Source organism: Tyto alba, unplaced genomic scaffold (genome assembly GCF_018691265.1).
Source record: "Tyto alba isolate M040663 unplaced genomic scaffold, T.alba_DEE_v4.0 Super-Scaffold_21, whole genome shotgun sequence".
NCBI classification, from domain to species: Eukaryota; Metazoa; Chordata; class Aves; order Strigiformes; family Tytonidae; genus Tyto; species Tyto alba.
Genome location: NW_024881295.1, coordinates 5,341,976 through 5,366,331, shown reverse-complemented (window position 1 = coordinate 5,366,331; position 24,356 = coordinate 5,341,976). Strand labels below are relative to the sequence as shown.

The window sequence follows — 24,356 nt, the reverse complement described above, 5'->3', positions numbered from 1 at the left end:
CTTTGCAGATAGGTGATCATTTTTTTTTTTCCCGACTTTCATCAAGACGACAGTTTTTGTCCTTCAAATACATTTACCATATTTAAGAAGTATCTGGCACTGGGGGCTCAGCTCTCTTGAGCCTATCCAGTCTTTTATCGATATGATGGGAATTGGTAATTCTTTTCATTCTATCCTTTGGAGAGATTAACTGCTTTATTTTGGCATACAATAGTGAATAATAAAATAGATTATTAGCTCGAGTTAACTAACACAAGATAAAATCCAAGTAAAGACAAGGTACTTAGTACTTTTTCCACATGAATTGTGAGATTAAAGTAAACAACACTTGACTTCTGACTTCCTCATACTCTTTTAACTACATTATCTTCACAAAGGTTTTAATGATAAATTTGAAATGCTCCTTTCTTCATAGTGAAGACTTGCTTTCCTCAGTTCCTTTAGCAGTCATCAGTAGCAGCCAAGAGGCTTTAGCCTTACACCTCTGAAGAGTATTTGTTTACTTTTATGTTCAATTACCTGGCATAAAATGTAGTCAAGAGCAACTGCTACACTTCATAGTTAACACTCCACATAAACAGAAAACAGTCTGCGGCTGTTTTAAAGGTATCCTTAAAGACTGTCCAAAGACAGTGAAGACTTCGTAACTCATACACAGAAGGAAAATGTTATTCAAAACCTGACACCTCAAGAGTGAGATTTAATCCATGCTTCATTTATTTTACATGACATGGTCATTAACGTTCAAATATTCAGTGAGGTTTATCAGATTCTGAGCATAAAATAACTCACAAACATAACAAATCCGCTTCACTTTTGAAATGTTGAAACAATATCACAGAGTCTAAAATTAGGCCACAGCTTGAAAATTTACATATAAATCCTGGTATTTCAGATCACTGCTATGCTTATTTTTTACTTCTATTACAGCAGACAATAGCTTTGCCTATGTTAATCCACAAAACAATTTCAAGTAAGTATTTCTATTTTGTCCTGTAAAAATATACTAGTACAACTGAATACCACAGAAAAATTGTACCATGTGTCTGCTGTACCCACACAAAATAATGTTATGGGACAAAAGACATATATATTTCATGATTTTATAATCTGAACAGGTTCTATCCCTCTGTTTTGATTACTAACAAAAGTGGGGTTTTTTTGGTTTGTGGAGAATTTAATTGACAGTATGTCAGTGATGGTAACTTACACACAAATTCAGCTATGAAAAATATATTTATCTCCTTTTCACTAAAGGTATACAGAGCTCAGTTGTTAAGTGAAGTAATGTTCTAAACATTTAGCAAGTGGTAACATCTAAAGCAGAACACAGAAACTCAAATATTAATCCTCAGCTAGACTGGGCTCTCGCCCACCACTTTGGAACACCACCAGCAATGATCTGATTAACAAAAGATGATGATGGATTCTGAAGGAGGCTATACCCAGACTGACGTAGAAACTACTAGACTAAGTGATGTAAGTCAAACTAAGTAACTGCAACCGTCCATTAACCCCCACGAACATGACTCATTGTATAGGGAAAAGTTAAGAAACAGCAACCTGCATCTCAAGAAGACAAGCTAAGCTTTGAATAGGGGAGGAAACGCAAAGATGACAGGAAGGAACATAGTTAAAATTAAGACCTTGACCTACCCAAATGGAGTCAGTACATATCCTGCTCTGCCATGCCCGTGTCAATCAGCATGGCATTTTTGCAGTATGTTCCTAAAGCGCTGAAGCTTAAAATTTTCACTCCCTTAATGTCTTAACCTTTCTTTTTAATATTTGTGACCAAGAGTAACTATTTCTTACTAAATCAAGACACTAAAATCCCTTCTTCCATAAACCAACAATAAAATCCAAAGCTGCCTCATATGGGTGCTAGTCCTCTTTATTGGGAATGTCAGATGAAAGGGAGATGTGATTAAGAAAAGCTTTGACTCCTGGCATCACCATTCTCTTTCCAGCAGTACCTTTTACAAAAAGACTTAAACCCAACCAAATAAATACAAAAATCAGGACACACCCGTAGCTCATTCTATTTACAAAAAAAATGACTTAATTCCAGAATCATTAGACATTTCCAAATCATGCTAATTATTCTGGAATAGAACAATTATTTTCCAAATAGTTTCCATGGTAGGAAGCTAATTCCACTCATCTTTTCATAAACAACCCCTTAATCATGTGAAGAATCTGGTTAGCTTCAATAGGATCTCCCATTTGGGCAGCACAACCAAGTTCTCACTGCATGCCTGAAGGACAGGGAGGAAGAGAGGGATTGCATCATATAAAAGACATTCTAGCTCTCCTTCTCTTTCTGGGTACTGGCATATGGGTACTGGCATCTACAGAGTTGACAGAGCAAGAGATCATGCATGTTTGTTTTTAAGCAGTTAACATGCAAAAAATTACTCTGCCGGTCAAAAGAGCCTATTAATCAGCATTCCTAAGCATAGGAATGCATCTCAGCAGTTAGCAATTTATTGTGGTGATTATAGCAATCTACTTGTGGTGCAAATGCCAAAAAGCAAGAGAGGTTTTGGAATGATTTTTCTTCATGTTCTTCAAAAATATGGCAGGCTTTTACCATACAACATTGGTTATCCAACAGCCACATCTTTAAAAGAAAAAAAAAAAAAAAAAAAAAAAAGGCAGAATCATTGAAAACAGACTGTATTGGAATTTAGACCGATCTCCTCTTCTGGTGTCCTAATTTCTGGCAGATAACATGCACAGAGAAAGAAACAAAGCACATGATGTTCTGCTGCTGCCCATTACTTTACTCATACAGACCCTGGATCTGGATTAGCCTAGAACATACTGGGATACTCCATATTACTTTTTAAAAAAAAAAAAAAATTCAGTTTATGTCCTGTGTTTTAAAACAGTAAGCGGTCAGGATATCACTGTTCATTAGTGACCCCGAATCTTCCAGTGACACACCATGTTAATCACTGAAAAAAATTACTATCTTGCTGAGCCTCAAATTTCAATCATCTGGAAAAACTGAAATGTTTTTTAAAACAACAGCTTATTCTAGCAGCTTAATAAAAGACTGAAAATCACTCTGGTGTCAGTGGGATTACATGCTGCTACTCTAAATGAAGGTATCATGTCATCAGTGAAAGACATTAGTGCAAACTACCATACTCTCATTAAATTTTCAAACTCACAGATTGCAAAGTGTGTCCTTATTTCCTTATGCCTCTACTTATGCTTCTGATAGTAGAATAACACTCATCTGAAGTACAAGGACATGCACTATTCAAACTGGGGATAGACTTACTGCAGAGAAAGGAGGAATTCTGCCACTGCACTCCACTAGCATCAGGCACAAGGGGGGCATATACCCCATCACCTAACAGAGATGGGTAGGAACCTGCTCAGAACATCCTGGCACTCCCAGCCCAACTTGTATCACAACATCAATTTACATCCGAAGCCACATTAGCTTGCTGGATCCAACTAGTAAACAGAGACATCTCAGTCTTTCTCACCCAATATGACTGCGTGATTTTGCCTCGCCTCTTGCTCCAGTTCTGGTTGCTTGCCGGACTCTTGCTGAATCAATTCAGCTTTCTAAACCAACAGAACACTGTTCTCTATTTCCCTTTTCCTGTATATTGTTGTTAGGTTATTGTTTTGCTTATGTGGTTACGTGAGCTGAATCAACTCATAGAGGAGGTCAGACAAGCAGCATAACCAACCTTAGGGAGCAGGCAAAGAGAATTCCGTAGCTGAAAGAGGGAGTTTTTTGCCTTTTGAGAACAGAGAGATGTTAGATCTGCTCTATCCTTCTCACATCATTTCACCCTAAATGACAGGTACGTAAGTGACCTGCATACCTGCTGCTTTAACTCTGCAGGAAAGATTTTTCCACTAACAGGAGAGTTTCCTCTGATTGACAGATTACTGCACCAAAACCAATGCCTTCAGAAACTCCACTTTCCAAAACTGCTGCAATTTATTCGTGAACTGACTTTGGGAAACCACACGAAGGTCTTACAGTGAGAAACTGAAGTAAATAGCATGTGTAGCAATTAATAATGCAAATCATAGAGGCATGAGACTGTAAAGGCACGCTGCATGAATCATGCACATTCCCTGGCTGGGAATTTAGGGAGCGATTAGAATCACAGTACAGACTGTTTATAGTAGGAAGGAAAAGACGACACCTTTCTCTGCATTCCCCCACACCCACACCACACAAATGAATCACTGAATTAAAGTGCTACTCTACCTGAAAGGTCACTGCTTTCAATTCTCCGCAGGTCTGAATCAGCCCAGAACAACTTGCCTAGCTGGCTGTCAATAGCTAAGGCTATGGGCTTGCTCAAACCACTGAAAAAAAGGACCTCGCGTTCAGTTCCATCCAATGCTGCTCTCTCAATTTTAGGAGACCTTTCCTGTAGATTGGTGAAATACATGTATCTGGAATAGGAATGATTAGAGGAAAAAAAGTTTATTTGATTTTCCACATTTTTGCTATATGACCATGACATCTTAACAAATGTCAAAGATGTTTTTATTCTGACAAACAGAAACCAACCAGCAGCAAGAAAACAACTTGATTCACAAGACCTTCAGCCTGAATCACTTTTTCAGCTACATACCCTTTCTCTGGATTCACCACAATGGCCCTGGGCCTATCTTGGTCTCCTTTGAGCACCACTCCCATGGGTCTCCCATCCAGGCGTGTCACATTGATCACATTAGTAGCTTCACAGGTCCAGTAGATATAGCGGCTGTAGATGTCAATGCTCAGGTCATAAGGCTGCATATCTAGGTTCTGATTGGGAACTGGACTTGTTACAACAGTGAGGCTCTGAAAAGGACAGACAGACAACCGAGAGGACAGTGTTTAATCCGAGCTAATGTAAGCAATTTTATTTACTGTGGATGCACCACAGCAAACTACCGGTCAGGAAAAGGAGGTGGCCAAACACTATCATAAAATAGGAAACGCACAGGTCCAGTTGCCCCTCTACCACCTTTGATTAGATACAGAAACTGAGTCCTAGCGATTTTTTGTAGTGGCAATCATGGAAGCTGGTTGCAGCTCAAAAGACTTAGCAAGTTTGACCAGTAAATCCAAACTGTCTTTACGTTGAAGATTCAGGTTCAACTTCCCCATTTCCTCTGCTTTCTTGACAACCCGAAGTTCAGTTTGGATAGATCCAAACCCAGAAAGTTTAGTGCTTTACAAGAGAAACACTCGCATCACTGCTAATTCTCAAAGCTTCAGCTGAACGGATAAAAACACAGGCAAAAGGAAGTCAGATAGTGCCTGAAATTCTTCCCTCACTGTTCTCCACCATCACTACCATCACACTTGGGGTGACATAACATAAGGATGAATAATAAATGGAAAGGCAACTCTGCCAACAGACAGAAAGGACATTAGTTAGCTTAAGACAGTGACTTTAAAGCATTTCCAGCTAACCCCTTTCTGCTCCATAGTTCTTGCCTTCTGCTGGTCCAGACCTCTGCGGTTCACATGCCTTTCTTTTAATTATTTTTTCAGAAGGAAACTGCACAGTTTTCCTATAGTGAAAGGTGAACCTAACTGAAAACTTCCATGAACTTTTCAGAAAACCTTAAGAGGACTGGTAACTCACAAAACACAGCTTTACATAATCTCTTTGAAAAACTTCATGCTTTTGAGCTGAGCAGCCTCCACCCTCTCACCCCCAAATTAAACTTTACCAGAAAATTTGCCTAAATTTCTTATTTGGCTTGTCACCTCTATGAAAGGGTGTGCCTCCAAGTCTTGCATTTGTTTATTCTGCTGAAGCTGGCAAAAACCTGGTGTCTTTGACTAAGTTTGGGTGTTAAATTATTTAGATATTCCAAAATTAAAACCATTGCTAAATTAAGAGAGAGGTAAGGCTGAAGGGCATTTCATCAGGATCCAACTCTCACCACACCCACCACCAGAAACCACAGTGTCTTACAAATTAAACTGAATACAGCACCTCTGTGTTGTTCAACTTGGTCTCCCACTCCACTCCCATTCAAACAATCAGGAAGAAAAATCTTTATTTTAAAATGTGAAAATGAATGAGCAGTCATTGCTTACAATTAACCTCACTAAACCTGTATCACCTTTTGCTTTTTATCCTACTCTACTTTTTCTGTATTCCCCAGTCAAATACATTTTCCTAAGCCTGCTACATCTCTTACAGGTCACTAGTTTCAATCTCCTCGCTCAGTGCCTCTGTGGTTGACAACAGCTCTCTTCCTATCCCCACTAGAACCTGGGAGGCTTCAGACAAAGCTGTGTGCTCATAATGTGCCACCCTCTTCATTTCAGAGTCAATGCCTCTGCGCTCTGCTCATCTGCAACTCTTCCTGCCCTCTGACACACTCCGTTTCTCCCAAGAACCTTCCCTTCCATGTTTCACTTCTCTCAAACGTGGGTTTCCAACAGTCCTCAGCCAAAAGACAGCGTTGAACAAATAATGCACTGTGAACAACACTATCTTTAAGTTGGCCATAGTTTTCCAGGGTTTATTTCTTGCTGAACCTCTCAGATCACTGGCTGAGGACTCCAGAAACTCCACATGCCACTTGTTTTGCCAAGTGACAGCTAGTAATCTGCAAGAAGTCCATGTAATTAAATTTTTCATGTATAATCATTCATTGTTGGGTGTAGGGTATTCCTTCCTCATCTTTTAGTAATTCCACCACTTGCGCGATACCTGGCTGCCGTCTTCCTGTGCCTTCCGGATGATGTTCTGCCGAGAATCAATCCAGTACAGTTGCTTATCCAGGGGGTCATAATCAATGGCTCGAACGTTCCTGAGACTGTGGATGGGGAGTATGATATCTGGACTCTGCTGCTCATCTATCACCATGCGATTAATTGCATTCTTCTGACTGAACAACAGAAAGGTTGTAGGAGCTTGAAGGGTTAAAAAAAGGAGTGTGAAAGGGTTACACATAGCAATAAGGTTGGGTATTTGTATGTTCAATAACAACAACTACTATATATAACCAGATGGTAGCTATTATTTCATTCCCCTTCTCCCTCTTCCTTTGCCAAAAAAAAAAAATCAAAACAAAACGTAAAAATCCCCACCTCTGATCAGTTTGGAAGGCCTTTCAGCTGACCTATTTTTAGGATAAATGTCTGAACGTGGATGTGACAGGCAAAGATAATTTTGTACGTCACAGGACTAATCAATGTGAAGACTTCTATCAAAATCACCTCAAAGAAGAGTCAGTTATACCTCTCATGGAAATGCCAGTTTTTCTTTCTAAAGAGGTCCCAGGGAAATGCAGCTCCACTATTCTTAAATCGAACCTTTTGCTAGGTTTATTTCCACTTACAGAGGAAGCTGAGCAAAAGCCAGAACTGGTTCCTTGTTTAGAGGTCCCAGGGAAGAGGGATTGCTGTTAGAGTGGTTCAGTCCTGTTCCTACAAACCCTCTTTCTGCCTGAACCAGAATGGAACAACTAATTCACAGGAAAATCTCTTAGGTGTGTGCAAGGCTGCATTTTTGGAGAAAAATCTATTCATTCTTCTCAAATTTCTCTATCCTTATTTCTAGGTGATCATCTGGGAACACTAACCTGCAATCAGGAAAAAAAATCTGATGGTCTGCTCTAGCTTTCCAGATACCCAGCAAAAATTTTCTGGAAAAATTACTTTTTTTTCTTAGAAATACAATCAAACATCAGAAAATAAGACTTCTCTGTCCCATATATCTGTAGTGTACTGGCTCCATCTTACAGTAAGTGCACAAGGCATTTAACACATCACTAAAAAGAAATTATCTCTATATTACATAACTGGGTCAGAAACCAGAGGAGATAGTTAAAGCATTTTCCCCTTTCACAGTGTTCTTTTCAATAATGGTCTAACTTGGAGCCACTGCTGTGCAAGATGGCACAAGAGCCAGCAGCCAGAAATGCAGTTTGCAGCTTCCCTGAAGTTTGCACAATCAATTCTCCATAGCACAAGTCTGGGGAGATTAGCAGTAGGACACTGGACTCATTCAATCCAGCCTGTAAAACAGGTAAAGCAGCACCTTGGAAAGGGGAGGTAGCAAAAGTCTTCCAAAGAACATCATCACCTTGCTTTGTTATTTTAGGCATACTCTTTGAACATTTATTCTGGCTGCTGGGAAAAAAAACAAACCAAACCAAAACAAAAGCCGGGGCAGGGAGGAGGGGGGAAAGTTTCCTTGGTAACTAACACTCAATCCTAACATCCTATAACAATCAGGCCTAATTGCAAGGTATTTCTGTGTACTGGCAAACCTGTATTTCCCCTCCAAGCATTTCTCCAATAATTTAGCCGCCTCCTACTTAGCTCTAAACAGTAGAAGAAAGCTCAAAAAAAAAAAAAGCAAAGCAAAGTTTATATGAATAGCAGAATAATAAATTCAGAACACATCAGAATTCTTACCAAGCAGTTAAGACAGTAATGGAAAATGAAAAAAGCTTAAAACAGTGCAGGTAGACGTACCATCATAAGCTCCTCAAATTCTTTCCCATTTACCCCTAAGACACCCTCTCACTGTCTAAGATTGCCTGGCTTCCAACTTCGAATTTACGGCTCGTTATAAAAAGCAACAGTAGAGTATCCCCCTTGAGTCCCCATATCTCTGAAACAGTACCAATTTCAGAAATCCCTTCCCGGTTTTCAACATTCTCCCTCCTAACAGTCACATATTTTAACTATATTTTTGGCAGGCAAGCAGAGTGCAACAAGCATGTCTCCTGTGTAGCACTGCCTTCAAACTTCATGACACGTGGAAGGTCTGATGAGATACCAGATCTCAGAGCAGTGTGTCCTTCCCATAATTAAAACAATCTATGCACGCATGAGCAGGGTAATCCAGAAGGGAGGAACTGGCCTCTAGACAAGGCCTGGGCTAATAATAATGTTCAGGAGTACATAAGCAAGTAAAACAGGCAAGAGAAAGTTAAAATAATTCATGCTCCAATTATAGCAGCCAAGAAAAAAAAATTAAATTATATGCAGAGAAGCCTAAGTCTCCAATTACCTACAAATGAGAAGTTGGAAAGTTCCCAGGTTTGAACATGGCAGAAGGAAAACTCCTAATATCTCACAAATGGCCCTGAACTGCACTGCGGGGAAATGGTTCTATTTGCTCACAACATATTTCCTGTATTTTTCTTCTGTTGTTTCCAAGAGCATTTTCACAAGAACACATGACCTTTGATCATTTTGCTACTTACTCTCCACTGAAAGTCCAATTCCTCCACCTACAAAATCACAGTCATCACCAGAGAGGTGCCAGATGTGCCTCTAACTTGCAGGAAGGGGTGAGAATGTTAGAGTACAAGAATCTAGTTATCATGTAAGTGCCCCTCGTAATAAAAAAGAAAAGTAGTACAGGACACCTGGCAGGATGGAAAAGCATTGTTTTCCAAAGAGCATGATTTTCAAAAAATGCCATGAGGTGGCATTCGTGGAACAAGCTGCCCTGCTTTTGGCTTTAAAACAACAGTTGGATTTCTCTACTCATGCATAATGTGGATGAGATACAATCTGTCTCTCTGTACCATGAATCTCTTCACCCACTGACTAATTTGAATGACACCAATGGAAATCAGCCATCCAGTGTGGCTGCCAAAATTATGAGAGCTTCACTGGCAGCCAGTTATTGAGAGATGGATAAATTATTTGGTTAGAAACTAATTACACACAGCCTGAGGGGCCTTGCGGTTCATATTCTGCACAACAATAAAGAAAAATGGGGCTTGGCTGCACTGCTATTAGAAATCTGAAGTGCTGGGGAGGCTGTGGAGCCAAGCCTCTCCTCACTGAGAAAGAAACACTTCTAGGGGTATCAGAGTGGCCCACCTCAGCATCTCATCAGCCAGCAAACATGGCTACCATAGAATTAAATCCTGACCACCTAAAGGCTTTGCAAAGTCCAGAATATAGAGCAAACTATCACATAACCTTTATGTTAGGGAAGAGGAGAAATAAATAAGCAGATAAATAAACAAGCAAGTAAACACTTGAGGAGGGTTTGACAGACAGACAAAAAAAACAAAAGCCTTTTGAGCTTTCCTGTTTACACAGACTTAGCTGAGTCACTGGAAAGGTTCACTAACAGCCACTCTTCTTATTTTACAGTGATACTGGTATGTTGCAAGACTTTTTTTTTGCTTTCAATATCCTATCTTCTCTTAAAAGTCAGTACGATTTTAGTATTAGAAAATTATATTTAAAAATACATATTTTTATAGACATCTTTATCCAGGCATATATCGTGCTTCATATGGATGAAAGGAGGCTATGGAACCAAAATTTTTTCAAATACACATTCTGTATTAAAAGTAGAAACTAGCTTTAACTTGGCCTATCAGCAAACAAGCTTCACCATCTCACATAAAAATAAAACTCTTCTTTCCTGCAAGTACAGTGCTTGCATCTGTTACTAAACACATCTGCTTCTCAGTTTTATTTTCATTCATTACAGCTTACCGCTGCACGTCCTGTTGTCAGAATTCAAGGAATAGTGAGCTGGGCAGCCACAGACAAAACCACCAACAGGGACTGCTAAGCAGAGGTGAGAGCAGTGACCATTGCTGGAGGCACACTCATTCCAGCCTGCCTGCCGGGAGGAATGAAAGACCAAGATGTCCATAACGTAATCCAAATGCCCTTGGATAATAGTTCGGTTCTGGCCACTGGTCTTGTTGGCTCGTTCGATGCTACGTCGGCTCCAGTCTGTCCAGTAAATGTAATCCTGATACTGAGTCAAGCCAAATGGGTGAGGCAAGTCATCAGCTATAATCTCACGGTCAAGGCCTGTTTCCAAAAAGGAAGAGAGAAAAAAAGCAAAATTATATGGGGACAAACAATATGCTGTTTAATGCTGTTGGGCATGTCCCCTGCACAGAAAGCTTAACACACAATTACTTTAAAGTTACATTATTACAGAAGTAAACTATTAAGTAATGTAGAATATTTCAGAAACCATCCTGAAGTCTCAGAGCCTATCACAGAAATGTGCTAATCCTGCTTGCAATTCACAGAAAAGAATGTATTTCACTAAAAGTGTCAATTTTGAAAATGATCAGGGTTCTCAAAAAGATTCTATCCTTTCCATCCTCCCTGAAACAAACAGGATCCCTCTGAAGTAGGTGCAGTATCCTGACACTGTATTCCCAGTCCAGCATCTCTCACATCACATTTGGGTCTCTGTCCACTGCTTACAGAGAGAGAATTGTTATGAGCTTAATAAAATTCTACATCGTATCATGAGAAAAATTAAATGCACAAGGTTAAACTAACCTGCCTCTGGAATGTCACAAGAAGGTGGAGTCAGAAACTCAAGGTAGGAAACAGTTAATTGTGTATACTGTGGAAATGTTAAGGAGCAGGGCATTGGGGGGAAATAGTTTCAAGCACATTATTTCAACCACTTTACTACTGCCTAGTCACAGAAAATGAATGGGAGATTATGAAGAAAGAAGTGGTTCCCTCTTTGCACAGAGAAGATAACGATGCACACCCCTGCACTCTGCCACCACCAGCCACGGAGAGGATGAAATTCTAATGCTGTGTCCAGTTCCACAGTACACAGGGGACTGCTCAGCCAGCCTCGACAGCTCACCAAAATACATGAGAAGCGGAACAAAAGCTTTGATATCACATATAATTCCTATAGCGCATTCACCTGCTTTGATCTTTTTTCTAGCTTTGTCTTGCAAGTGTACTGTTTAAAGCAGACTAACTCCTTTGGCCTTAAATACTGTCTAATGATAATGCTCATTGGACTAATTTGGCACACAAGGCAGTCCACTCCTGTGGGTGCTGAGAAGATAAAAAAAGATACTGTGCAAATCTGAGAAGGCTTGGGTCCTCAGTACACTAACCTGGGACAGTGAAAGAGTAAAATATTCTACCTCCATTTTGCTGTAACTATCAGTTTATAAAACAATCACAGAGACTCCAGTGTAGTGACCAGTACTAGCCAAGAAAAGCTCGTTGGTGTTCAGGATACTGGGGGAAAAAAAATGTCTGAACCCTGAGGATACCAACAAAGATTAAAAAACAAACTGTATTAAATTACATTGTGAAAAATGTCCAATAAGCTGTTGTTATCTTGGCTTTCTCTCTACCTTCCTACAGATGATGAAGTGTTTGTTATGTATTTGCCAGTACCCTTCAGAGCAGCAAAACAAGACTCTCTAAAAACACTGAAAAGTTGACAGCTTTGTCCTACATATAACTGAAAACATGTACAGCTTGCATAATTTTAACTTTGTGAGGAACTGTATCACCTACGAGAAAATTGAGGCCTCGCTAAATGCTGCGTTGCATAAACATCAATTACAGAAACAAATGTTAAAGACATGTGAGTGTGGAAAAATCTATTTTTGTCTTAAGACGTGTACCTTTGCATTATTTAAGCAATAATTTGCCACAGGGAACTCTGAAAAAGCAGCAGCACCCCCACAACGCTGCCCAGGGCTCTGGGTCTCACCTAGCATGTTGGAGGATTCTATCAGGTTGGTATCGAGGTCGGTCCAGTACAGTCGTCTTTTAGCATAATCAATAGTTAGGCCGTTAGCGCGTCCCACATTCGGCACCAAAGTAGTCCGCTCACTGCCATCCATAGCAGCTCTATCAATCTTTGGCTTACCACCCCATTCGGTCCAGTACATAAACCTGATCAAAAGGACAAAAGAAAAAAATAGTCACATTCAATCCCTAGAAAGAATAAAACAAAAACAAGAGTAAATTCTGTAAATTCGAGCATTTATTAAGCCCCATCACACTAAATATTCTTTCAAAATACAAGCAAGGCAGTGAGTCAAGTTTCCTCAAAACGGTTCCAATGTTATTTTTTCCACTTGGAGATGGATTTTCACCACCAAGTTCCGTATGAAAACACTTCAGTCTTAACTAATCCATGCACGTCAGTTAAGAAGCAAAAGGTTGGCAGTTGGGCACCTTCATTTATACCTGGTTATTTAGCAAGGTATTTTCCATGTCACTTAGCTTCTGTTTCTATTCAGTTGTCCATCAAATGAAGGAATACAAAAGGGTAGGTATATAGGGAACTTCTGTTAATAGATGCCACTGCTCATCTCCACATAACTAAGTCAATCAGCCACGTAACAGTATGTTACATTTCAGCCATGGGCAGAATAACTGTACAGCATTTCCACTGGAGCAAAAGTACAAACTATTACATATTCACATGCCAGTTTATGCCTCATTTGGCAGAACAGACTTGTACGTGTTTACATTTTCTTTAGGCTCTGTACAATAGAAAAAGGGCTGTATATTTGATGTTTGGTGGCTAGTTAGTCACTTCTTACAAAAAGTTTTTAAAATGGTATTGGTTTTACAAGTGAAACATAGCCAGCCAGTGGTTACACCTTTCTGCTTTAATACCTCTAGTAACAAACACCTGTGAAATGCTTTTAATTTCAACCAACCACACAGTGAGAACGGTTGCTTCACCAACACGATCAAGGGGAAAATATCCTTTAGACACCAGAAATACTTGCAAATTTTTCTTAAAATTTTTGCAAGTTGTGCACAGCGTGGACCTAAGTGTTAAAATTGCCTCCCATGGTAGTGATGCCATGAAAACTTCCATATGAAGTACAATGACACAGCTCAGCTATAAGACAAAAGGAAAAACAGGCATTCCGTCTCGTAACTGAAGTAATTTTTTTTTCTGGTCTGTGGTGAAGAAACAAAGCACTGAATTACAATAATCCTTGGAAAAAATCTATTCCCAGTGTAAAACTAGAGTAATGTGTAGCAACCTTTTCTTACAACTGAGTAAGTAGATGCAACAATCTTAGTCTTGGATGCCCTCTGATGTACTTGTCCAGGCAACCCCTGGCATGTGGGGGCTGAACCCCATCCACGTGTCCCACTGGGGGCAGTGCAGAACTTCCTTGGGCTAAGTGCAGTGACAACTGCCACCACTTTGCTGAAACGAAGCAGGAGGAATGTGCTCCCAGCTCTCTGCATTGCTGTAACTCTTGCAGTGTCACTGGAAACTGTGACCATTTCGTAACAGTTGAAAATGAAGTTCCTTCGTTTGTAAAATGAAAGTAATACAGTGTCGGTATAACCTCAAAAAAGTTTTGCAGTAATTAGTTAATGTCAAATGAGCACTCCATGGTAAAAGAAGCTAAGAAGTTTTGCCTTGCCCTGCTGCTTCCTCCCTTCCCCTGCTTATTGCCCTACTTTTGCTGTTACATTTGAATCCAACTGAGAAGTTTAATCTCAGAAAATCTTTCATTTTCGGGATAGGTGGGTATAATTGTTTCCACTCTTTCTCTGTCCTAGCTTCCCTTGTCCATACCAACTAAAAAGGCTCCCTTATATGAAAAAACAAATACCTTACTTATTCTCAGACAATAAGCTTCACCCCCCCCACTTTCAAGTTAAATGATTTAATACCTTTATTGGACCCTAACTTGTGAAGAAAAAAAATCCTCATTTTTAAAAGGACAAATATTTTCTTTTCAATGCTACAGTCCTTTTCTAACTAATGAATTCCACAAACCTAAAACGACTTTGACTCTGTGGTTAATTAAAAAAACTTAATATAAATCCCTTTTTAATGAGCTGCTCTGATTTTTTTGGTAGTAGTCTTAATGATTATTCAGGACATTGAGAGTATACTCCTCCATCCTTCATACTCTAAATTACCAGGTTGTATTCCCTGGCTCAGTTCTCTCAGGATTTATACGCAGTGCCTAACTCACATGCCCTAGATGAAGCAGTACGATGTTGTTTTTCACTGTTCATAAACATAAAATTAAACGAGCAAGTTACCCCTCAGCAGGGTCCAATGCCAGCGCCCGGGGACTGTCGAGGTCTTTCCACACCAGCACTTGGCGATGCTGTCCATCCAGCTTTGACACTTCTATACGATTTGTTCCAGTATCTGCCCAATACAAGTTCTTCCCCAGCCAATCTACAGCCATGCCTTCCGGGTAATCCAAGCCAAACTCCACGACGTGTTCCAGTGCGCTGCCATTCATAAACGCTCTGCTGATGGTCTGCAGGGATACAAAGATACACAGGCAAATTAAAAATTTTACCAGTCTGTCATTGGGCTGGTTGTTGTCTTTGTTGCATTTTAAACACTTTCAGATTTTAGGCATCTCATAGGAAAGAGGATCTTACAATATGCTACTTATTTGCAAGGCGAACAATGCTGCTATTCAGAAGTAATGATTTACTGTGCTCCATGAATGTATTCTGTGTCAATTACAATAGCGTTTCACTGGGGAAATAAATGGGATAACTAGCCTGCTTCAATTAGGCAGTCTACATGCCAAAATGACCTTAATAACTCAGTGCCAACTTCGAGGGGGAAATATTTTGGCTCTCCCAGGACTATACAAAAGCACCGATGTTATAGCATGGAACACAATTTAAAGCAGCCTAATGAAAAAGCTCAGGACAGAACAGCAAATAGAAGAAAACAACCTAACAACTGATTAGCTCAGTATTGCAAGTCCTTCATACTGATGGTTTAATTTAATTTCACTAAGCATAATTTCTTCTTGGTCTTTTATTCAAAATACTTCCTTTAACTCTTGCTGTTATGGATCAGCCTGTGATAGCAGATAGAGCCAGAATTATATTTTAATAATGTATCAGAGTTTAGGCATTCCCTGATTTACTATGACCACTTATAAGCCTGAAAGTAAAGGAATAACATTAGGATGATACAAAATCCTTTTTGGCAAACATGGGCTTCCTTTCTGTGTCCTTTATAGTCCCCTCTGCACACACGCCTTGTACTAGTAACCCACCAGAAGTTAACACAAAGATTGATTTTGTTTACTTCCTGGTTTGGATGTTACCTGCTAATTATGCCAGCTTGTGACAGTACACAGCAGGGAAGTTTGTATCTCAGTCTTCATCTGTATCACCCTTAAAAATTGATCAGATCATTGCTTTATTTTTATTTCAAACATGGCTCAAATGAATATGATGCCTAACGAGTTCAGCTACGTCACCTCTCTCAAACTCAAACTGTGTTTTTAACTTTTATGATTCTTCAGTTGCAAATGTCCATGAGTTATTGCAGAAAACTTTCTTTTATTAAAAACTAATTTTTAGTGCTCACAATTCTCACTGTATCTACAACCCATGAAAAAAAAATGGGAATAATTACACTCACTGCTAACAGAGAGAAAACAGATAGACACTACATGCATTTCTGTCACTGCATTAACCACCGTATTTAAACATCTACCCTCAATCTTTCTAATTTGTCGGTCTAGACCCTAAACCTGTTTTACAAAGACTGTGATTCATGTCTCACATGCTGTAGCTATATAAGTTAATGAATAGGTAAGGCCCATTTTCACTTCCTGACCCAAGACAGGGCTTCCTATTAAACATATCTGGCAAAACATCTGTGATCCCTGAAACCTCTTGCCATATGGCATTCTTCTCAGCTTTCTGCCAAAACCCTTAATTTTTGCAAGCTTATCCTTTATGAGAAAAGGTATACGTTAGATTTAAATGATGTGGTGGCTTGACCCTGGTTGGATGCCAGATGCCCACCAAAGCCGCTCTCTTACTCCCCTCAGCTGGACAGGGGAAAGAAATAATGAAAGGCTCATGGGTCAAAATAAGGAAAGGAAGATCACTCAGCAATTATCATCACGGGTAAGAGACCCAACTTGAAGAAAATTAATTTATTACCAATCAAATCAGAGTAGGATAACGAGAAAAAAATGAATCTTAAAACACCTTCCCCACCCCGCTTCCCTTCCTCCCAGGCTCAGTTTCACTCCCCGTTTTCTCTACCTCCTCTCCTACAGTGGTGCAGGACAGGGAATGGAGCTTGTGGTCAGTTCATTGCACATCTCTGCCGCTCCTTCCTCCTCAGGGGGAGGACTCCTCACACTCTTCCCCTGCTCCAGTGTGGGGCATCTCCCACAGGAGACAGTCTTCCATGAGCTTCTCCAATGTGAGTCCTTCCCACAGGCTGCAAGTTCTTCACGAACTGCTCCAGCATGGGTCCCTCCCACGAGATGTAGCCCTTCAGGAACAGGCTGCTCCAGTGTGGGTCCCCCACATGGTCACAAGTCCTGCCAGCAAACCTGCTCCAGTGTAGGCTCCTCTCTCCCTGGGTCCACAGGTCCTGCCAGGAGCCTGCTCTAACGTGGGCTTTCTATGGGGTCACAGCCCCCTTTGGGCACCCACCTGCTTTGGTGTGGGGTCCTCCACGGGCTGCAGGTAGAGATCTGCTCCACCATGGACCTCCCTGGGCTGCAGGGCACAGCCTGCCTCACCATGGGCTGCACCAGGGGCTGCAGGGGAATCTCTGCTCCGGCACCTGCAGCACCTCCTCCCCCTCCCCTTCTGCACTGACCTTGGGGTCTGCAGAGTTGTTTCTCTCACACATTCTCACTCCTCTCCCCAGCTGCAGTTGCAGTCACACAGCAACTTTTTACTCTTCTTAAATATGGTATTACTGAGGCAATACCACTGTCGGTGATGGGCTCGGCCTTGGCCAGTGGTGGGCCCAGCCTGGAGCCGGCTGCATTGGCTGTCGGACATAGGGGAAGCTTTTCACAGAAGCCAGCCCTGTAGCCCTCCCGGTACCAAAACCTTGCCACACAAACCCAATACAAATGATTTATAGGACAGAATGCTGCTAATAAAACAAAAACGTATGCCATTCTTAGTTAGAACAAGCTCTTTTACCTATCCCTTGAATCTTGTAAATCACATTTGTTGATCCATTCTTAAGAACCTTGTAACAACTTAATAGCCAAGGTGGAATAAACCTCTACCTTCAGTGAAATGTCAGTCCAGTAAATCCGATTGTCTGTCACATCAAAATCCAGAGCAGAAGCTTCCTTGACGCCAGTGAGTGGAATAGCAACGTTGTTGTTGTTTGTTTCTAAAGAGATTCGTCTGATATCTGCTCTCCGGGAAAACAGCAGGAAAGCCTCTGGGACGATGCAGGTCTTCATATCATTGATGAGCTCTAAGCCTATAGGGCAAGCACAGCGAAGGCCTTGTGGTCTGTACAGACAAAGATGGCTGCAGCCGCCGTTATCCTCTGCACAAGGGTTTGTACCTAAGCATGCAACAAAAGCAAAAGCAATCATTGCAAACTGACCTGAGTTGGAAGATGAAGCCAGTCCTCACATGCATCAACACTGAGGCTTTTAAGAAATATATATAGTTTTTTACCTTTTATTCTCTGAATTAATTAATTTTTGTTCATTTTCTGTAATCCCTTAGACGGATGTTACGCTACTTGGCTAGAAAGCCAGTGCTTTTTTTCCTGACACCATGAAGTAAACCCAGATTTAGAGAAAGGGATCTGGATTCCAACAGCTACTGATGTTCCTGATGTACAACACTGAATGGATGGTAAGTATGTAAAGCAAGCAAACGTATGTTTTGCTGCCTTTTACAGTACACTGGTCCAGTTACATACCTCAGTTGTGTGCCTAGGGATGAAAAATCTGCGGATCTATTTTCGCATCCATTCAATGGTCTCATCTCTCCAGGATACTAGTAAACCAGCTCTTTGCAGTACTAACTTATGCACCTAAACATGCTGGAAATCCACCTACTAAGAAAAGCCCAGCATTACCAAGCTCAATTAGCCAAACAGTTGGAAAGAAGGCTGCATGTGAAGCACATGTACCTTAGGGCATCTTGTTAACATGGTAGCAGCAACCCAAAGATACACCTGAACTACGTTTGACTAATTTGCTGGGGTACAATCCAGACATGGCAGCAAGAAGCTGCAAGCCCTAACCACACAGCAGGACATTCAGAAAACGTGAAGAGTTCCGTGATGCTACAGTTACACTGCTGCCAGTGTCTGGGTAGCCAACGATAGCCAATTTAGAGCTAGATCCTGCTTTTTTACACAGCAGAGACTACAGGGCAGAAAGTACTTCTACTTATTTTTAAAGATGATTTTGCAGTATTAATGTGAAAAGCATTGAACAGACTAAAACTGGCTCAATCTTAGCTTTCGCATACCAGGAGCACATGTTCAGATTGCAAGATGAAAAGCTGCTACAGCTGCAGTTTCATAAACAGCTGGGCTAATCTAATAGCTGGCTGTTACAAAGAGAAGTTCTCATTTTCCATGATCCTTCTTCTCCCCTTACTGGATCCAAGGTTGTTCAGACCTATGAGCTGCTCCAAGTCCCTAAGAGGCAGAAAATTATCCATTTTGGGAGGTGCCTGGTTGTTTTCCAGCTTCATATTCTTCCAAGATGGAGAACTACAGCACCTCACAAAAGACCTACCCCATCCCGTCAAACTGTAGCCTGCAGTTGTCATGCAACAGAACTGGACTCTGCCAGTTTCTAAAAATCTGACCTGGTATAAAGTGATGTCTGCAGAACAGCACTGCTGAAATTTTCTCTGTTGCACTCACCAATTATCTGGCGGACATTTGTAGCTTTCAGGCCCATTAGATCAGGCAGTTGATCTATGATGATCTCTCTCTCTGCTGTGCGCTTATGCACGCGTTCAATACTGCGTCTTTGCCAGTCTGTCCAATAAACGTAGTCTCCCAACAACGTGAATCCAAAGATATGAGGCAGTTTGTCCTCCACCAGTACTCTTCTCCCAGTTCCATCAGCATTCATGACCTATGGATATACACAAACTTATTATGTATACAGAATAATTCTGTCACCACTTATCAGAGATTGACTAGCTGCTCCACAGTTAGACTTCAGATTAAAAAAATAATCTCCTAGCCATTAAAATGGTATCAATGTCACACAGCAGTCTAATAAGAAAAAAAAAAAAAAATGTATTTCAACAGGTACTTATTCTAAAATCCATGGAGGATCCCTATATGTATAAGGATAATAAGCAGATCATAACATGAAATTATGACACAACATTCCTTATATTTGCTTTAAGAAGTAATATTATGTTTGCCTGTTACACATTGCCTCTCGCGCTCGTTTCTGACTTATGTCTCTTAGATTAGTTTTAAACGGGAGAAACTGTGTTTTACATGAATGAAGACAAGATTACAATGTCAGAGTCCTGGCTGAGCATCTTGTAGTCACCAGTCCCTCCCAAGCGAGGTTTCCACAGGTTACAAATAGCAATAAGAGGAGGCCCCACATAAATTCTGGGAGGCAAACAGTCAAGATGATCTACAGAACATGTTTATATTCTGAAGTCTGAATAAAGAAGCAGTTTTACATTCTTCATAATTAAGTTCAGTATTTTTTGTACTAGAAGGAACAGTAATAGTCTGTAAATAATTGCATGCCTTTGATCAAGACATTTGAATTTACTGTGTCATTTTTCTCTACTGCTAAAAAGAATACCTAACTTTCTCAAAGAGGCACTGAAGGATTAATTAAACATATGTATGTATGTTCAAGTACCTTATGAATGCCAAGTAAAAAGTACCATACTGATAGGAGTGAAGAGTCCTGTGTTTTAAGAGAAGCTTAAAAATGATTCAGCATTGCAATTTTATAGAAAAGTTCCTTCTGAAATATTTCTGCTTGTTTCAAGTTTACAATTTAAGCTTACAGCATGTATACTACCCTTCCAAAAAAAATAAAAACCAAACAAGCAAACAAACAACTTTAATGTAAAAACTTCCCCTAACAATGTGATTCACAAAATTCAAGGTAGCATACTAATCCCTGAAAATTAAAACATCCTTCCCACTACTATAAGTATGTTCCAAGTTAAGAAATGGAAAGAGAGTGACTTACTAAATTGCTGTTTTCAAATCTCTCTCGCTTGCTTTGTGGAATTAAGATAGTCATATTCAACTCCATGTGACTTCCCATTCTTCCCATGGCTCAAGCCCAAAGACTTGTGCAATGACAACCTTCAGGATCGATTGGTTTAGTAACTCTGGCTAGATAGATGATGCTTTGTGGGTCAGAAGAATTTCCTAGCTCACAAGAAATGAGAAGGCTACCTCGGAGGAATTCCTACCTTTTGCCTACCCAAGCACAGATAGGAAGAAGTAAAAGGTACAGAGAAACAGAGCTGAAACCCATACCTTTCACAGCACAAAGTGTAATGTGTACCTTAATAAAATATTTTTTAATTCACCCCAAAAAAGTGGAAGAAAATGATATAATCTTCACAAGAAATCAATTTTTCCTTAAAACTATTCCCTGTCATAAATTTCCTGACATTACTGAGTTTACTCTCAGTATGTTAGAATGGGAATTGAACCTTTATGTGTACACTTCCTACAGAAAAATGAAAGAGGCTCTGCATACTTGCCGGTTTGTAGGAATAAGCTCCATATTTACTTTTTTTTAAAAAAGCTCATAATTACTGTGTAGAATTGGCTTACCAAAAAATCTTCAGTATAGTAGAATATATGGCATGTTTCTACAAATGCACTAATGCACAGACATCACAGAAATTAGTGTTATTTGGTGAAATGTTTTTTCCCCCCTGCATTCCCACTGAGATCCTTTAGGAAGTCAAGCACAGTACTTGCAGCTTCGCTTTGCATTATGGTGCATTTACCATCCTAAAGCTGTAACTTACGTCCTTTACACTGATAACCAAATCCAAACATAGCTTTTCCTATCACAGATTGTTTAGCTGGGCTCAGAGCCCAGCATAATTGCCTAATTTCTGGACTTCCTTTTGAAAACAAGCCCTGCTATTCCATTTATTCTACTTCACAAAATTTCAGCATCTGCTAGCTGTCAATACCTAGCAGCATGCCTCCTACACTCTGTTTTGATAAATGAAGTTGCTAAACAACAAACTAATGGCTAACTTTAGAACCAGGGACACAGATCTAACATCTGTAAGATAAACTGTGAGTTATAGTCCTTAAAGCCCACCACCCCTTCAAGAAACCATCACCACCATCAAGCAAAACTGGTCATCCCCTTTTGTCTACCACCCCTTTTCTAAGCATAGCAGTCATCTTCCATTTCTGTGATGACTTGTTTTCCCCTTCTCCTTAAACTACAGAGATAAGTCATTTGCTTGCAACTAATTAATATATGGGAATTAATACTTGCTAAGAAGACCAAAAAGATACACAGAATGGATGGATGTTGCAAAGTGAATAATCACAGTAATAATCACTAAAACTTCACTGTCACAAAGCAGTATCTTTAGATACTACACTTTTTGCCTTGTACTTATGAAGGGAAGAAACTTCTATACTGAAGCAGGTGCTTAACTACTGGTAAAGAGAATTAGTTGGAAGGTGTATGGTGCAAGATGAACTTACTTTGGCAAACTTTAAAGGGGGAGATGCTCAAATAAGCTTCCTCTTATACTGAAAGAAAGTCAGGAAAAGAGAAGGGAGAACTTAATCCATAACTAACTGCTTTTAATTAATTTTTGTTTTGTCACATAGAACTTATTTTGAAAGACAGCTTTATGTCACCTAGACAAAACAGGCGCCTATCTGAAAGTACTTGCACATATCTGCCACCCTACTTCAACTGCAATCTCACCTGAACACATCTGTGCAATATTACTTAATATAAACATATGCCCACTAGCAGCTGGGTACCACCATATGAATAGTTCCATGGCATCATGTTGCCTGCGCTCACTTAGGCTGAATTTTAGGAGATTTGTATAGAATTACATCAATGGGCTTCAGAACCAGTCTGGTGTAAGGCAGAAGGAAAGTGGCAAGGGATATTGGGATGAGACACATAATAAGCACAAGGAAAAAGAAACAATCACTTATCAACCAATTTCAAAGGATTTCAGCATCATCTTTTCACATACTGAAATTCAGGTGACAACCGAGTTGCAGGCGATACTGCTTTATGCATTCATTCCCCTTCTCCAGCCCCAGATGGATCAGCTCACCACAGTGAAGCCGATCCCCACAGAATCCCCCATACGAGAAACCCACCTTCGGCTGCTATGAGGCAGTCTCCAGCGGTTTTTGCTGCTTTAACCACAATATGGTGTGGGTTTCACATTCTGAGGCCATTCTGAATACTGCAAACCACAGTGAGAATATAGACCTCAACAGGAAACAGATGTGGTGCAACCGCAAACACTACCTTTGCTGAAGGGGCGAGCAGTTCCATGAAAAAAATGAAACTAAGTACAAAAATTAAATGGCCTCAGAAAAAATACCAGATATCCTGCCTGTAGGATAAGGGCTTTGCTTATCCTAGAATAATAATGAATGCAAAACTATGGCCTCATGAAAATACAGCTTATTCAAAATAAATGAATTAATGATGAAAATGTGGTCACATTTTAAGATGCTGTACTGAATGGCCAGCAGGAACAATAAAGTAACAACTTTGAAACATTACTTCTATTTTACAGTTACAGACTGGATTGCAAAGTGATATATTCTAAGGGCCTTTCTTGCTGATACCCTGGATTCAATTCATTCTTGAATACCAGTAAGAACTGTGATAAATAGGGTAATGCAGTGAATTTACCTTTTTGATAAGCTGGGATTTGAACGTTTACACTTGTCATTTGATTGGTTTAAGTCTAGAGCTCAATCATTATACCTATCCCATTGTGAAAATAATGTTCAGCTCTGTGTTAGAGCTCCTGCTGGAACCCTAGCCAAGCCAGGTCTAGTGGACCAAGGTCAGTGGTAGTAGAGACTAGGCAGATGCACACTAGCTTATATCCACAGAGCTGACGAGATGCTAGTAACATAAACAGTCTATCCCTCTCAGGCCATACTTTGATCAATATCCAACGTAAGAGCCCAGTTCTACAAGGTGCCAGACCACCTCAGTGTAGGTGACTCCTAGAGAAGACAGCACGCAGACTCTGGAAAGAACACACTTGCCAGTATAAATCTGGGAGACTGTCAGACTAACCCAATATGATTTACTTGTAATTAACCCAGTGCCATAAACCAGGGTGACAGTGTGCAAACCATTACCTTTCATCTTAATTCATGAGCACAGTTTAATTTTTGATGTAGAACCACAGAACCATAGACCAGCCCAGGCTGAAAGGGACCTTGAAAGATCATAAGGTCCAAACCTTTTGTGGGAAAGGGAGCCTAGGTGAGATTATCTAGCATCCTGTCCAGCCACATCTTGAAAACTTCCAGTAATGGGGACTCCACCACATCCCTTGGGAGGTTATTCCAGTGAATGATTGTTCTCACTGTAAAATATTTCTTTCTTATATTGAGATGAAACCTCTCCCAGTGCAACTTGTATCAGTTGCCCGGTCCTCTCCATGTGGCTTCTTATGAAGGGCAAGCCTCTGTCCTCTTTCTAGCTGCCCTTTAAGTAGTGGAAAACCGTGATGAGGTCTTCCCTGAGCATTTTATTCTCCAGGGAAAAAGGCCTAAATCCTTCAGTCTTTCATCGCAGGGCAGGTTTCTCCAGCTCTGTGACCCTCCTTTGAGCCCTCT

The 24,356-nt window shown here is 40.3% G+C and overlaps 1 protein-coding gene across 2 annotated transcripts in view; it reads right to left on the bottom strand.

The window, feature by feature from the left end:
• The window catches only part of LRP6 (LDL receptor related protein 6), a 125,822-nt gene that overhangs the window by 15,817 nt on the left and 85,649 nt on the right, over positions 1 to 24,356 (bottom strand). For both annotated transcript variants that reach the window (XM_042795379.1, XM_042795380.1), the window contains exons 8-15: positions 19,407 to 19,623; positions 17,791 to 18,080; positions 14,804 to 15,030; positions 12,483 to 12,667; positions 10,475 to 10,801; positions 6,708 to 6,910; positions 4,620 to 4,831; positions 4,247 to 4,437 (exon numbers count right to left, since the gene is read on the bottom strand). In XM_042795379.1, the coding sequence (XP_042651313.1) occupies positions 4,247 to 4,437; positions 4,620 to 4,831; positions 6,708 to 6,910; positions 10,475 to 10,801; positions 12,483 to 12,667; positions 14,804 to 15,030; positions 17,791 to 18,080; positions 19,407 to 19,623 (1,852 nt within the window). The remainder of the gene's footprint in view (positions 1 to 4,246; positions 4,438 to 4,619; positions 4,832 to 6,707; positions 6,911 to 10,474; positions 10,802 to 12,482; positions 12,668 to 14,803; positions 15,031 to 17,790; positions 18,081 to 19,406; positions 19,624 to 24,356) is intronic.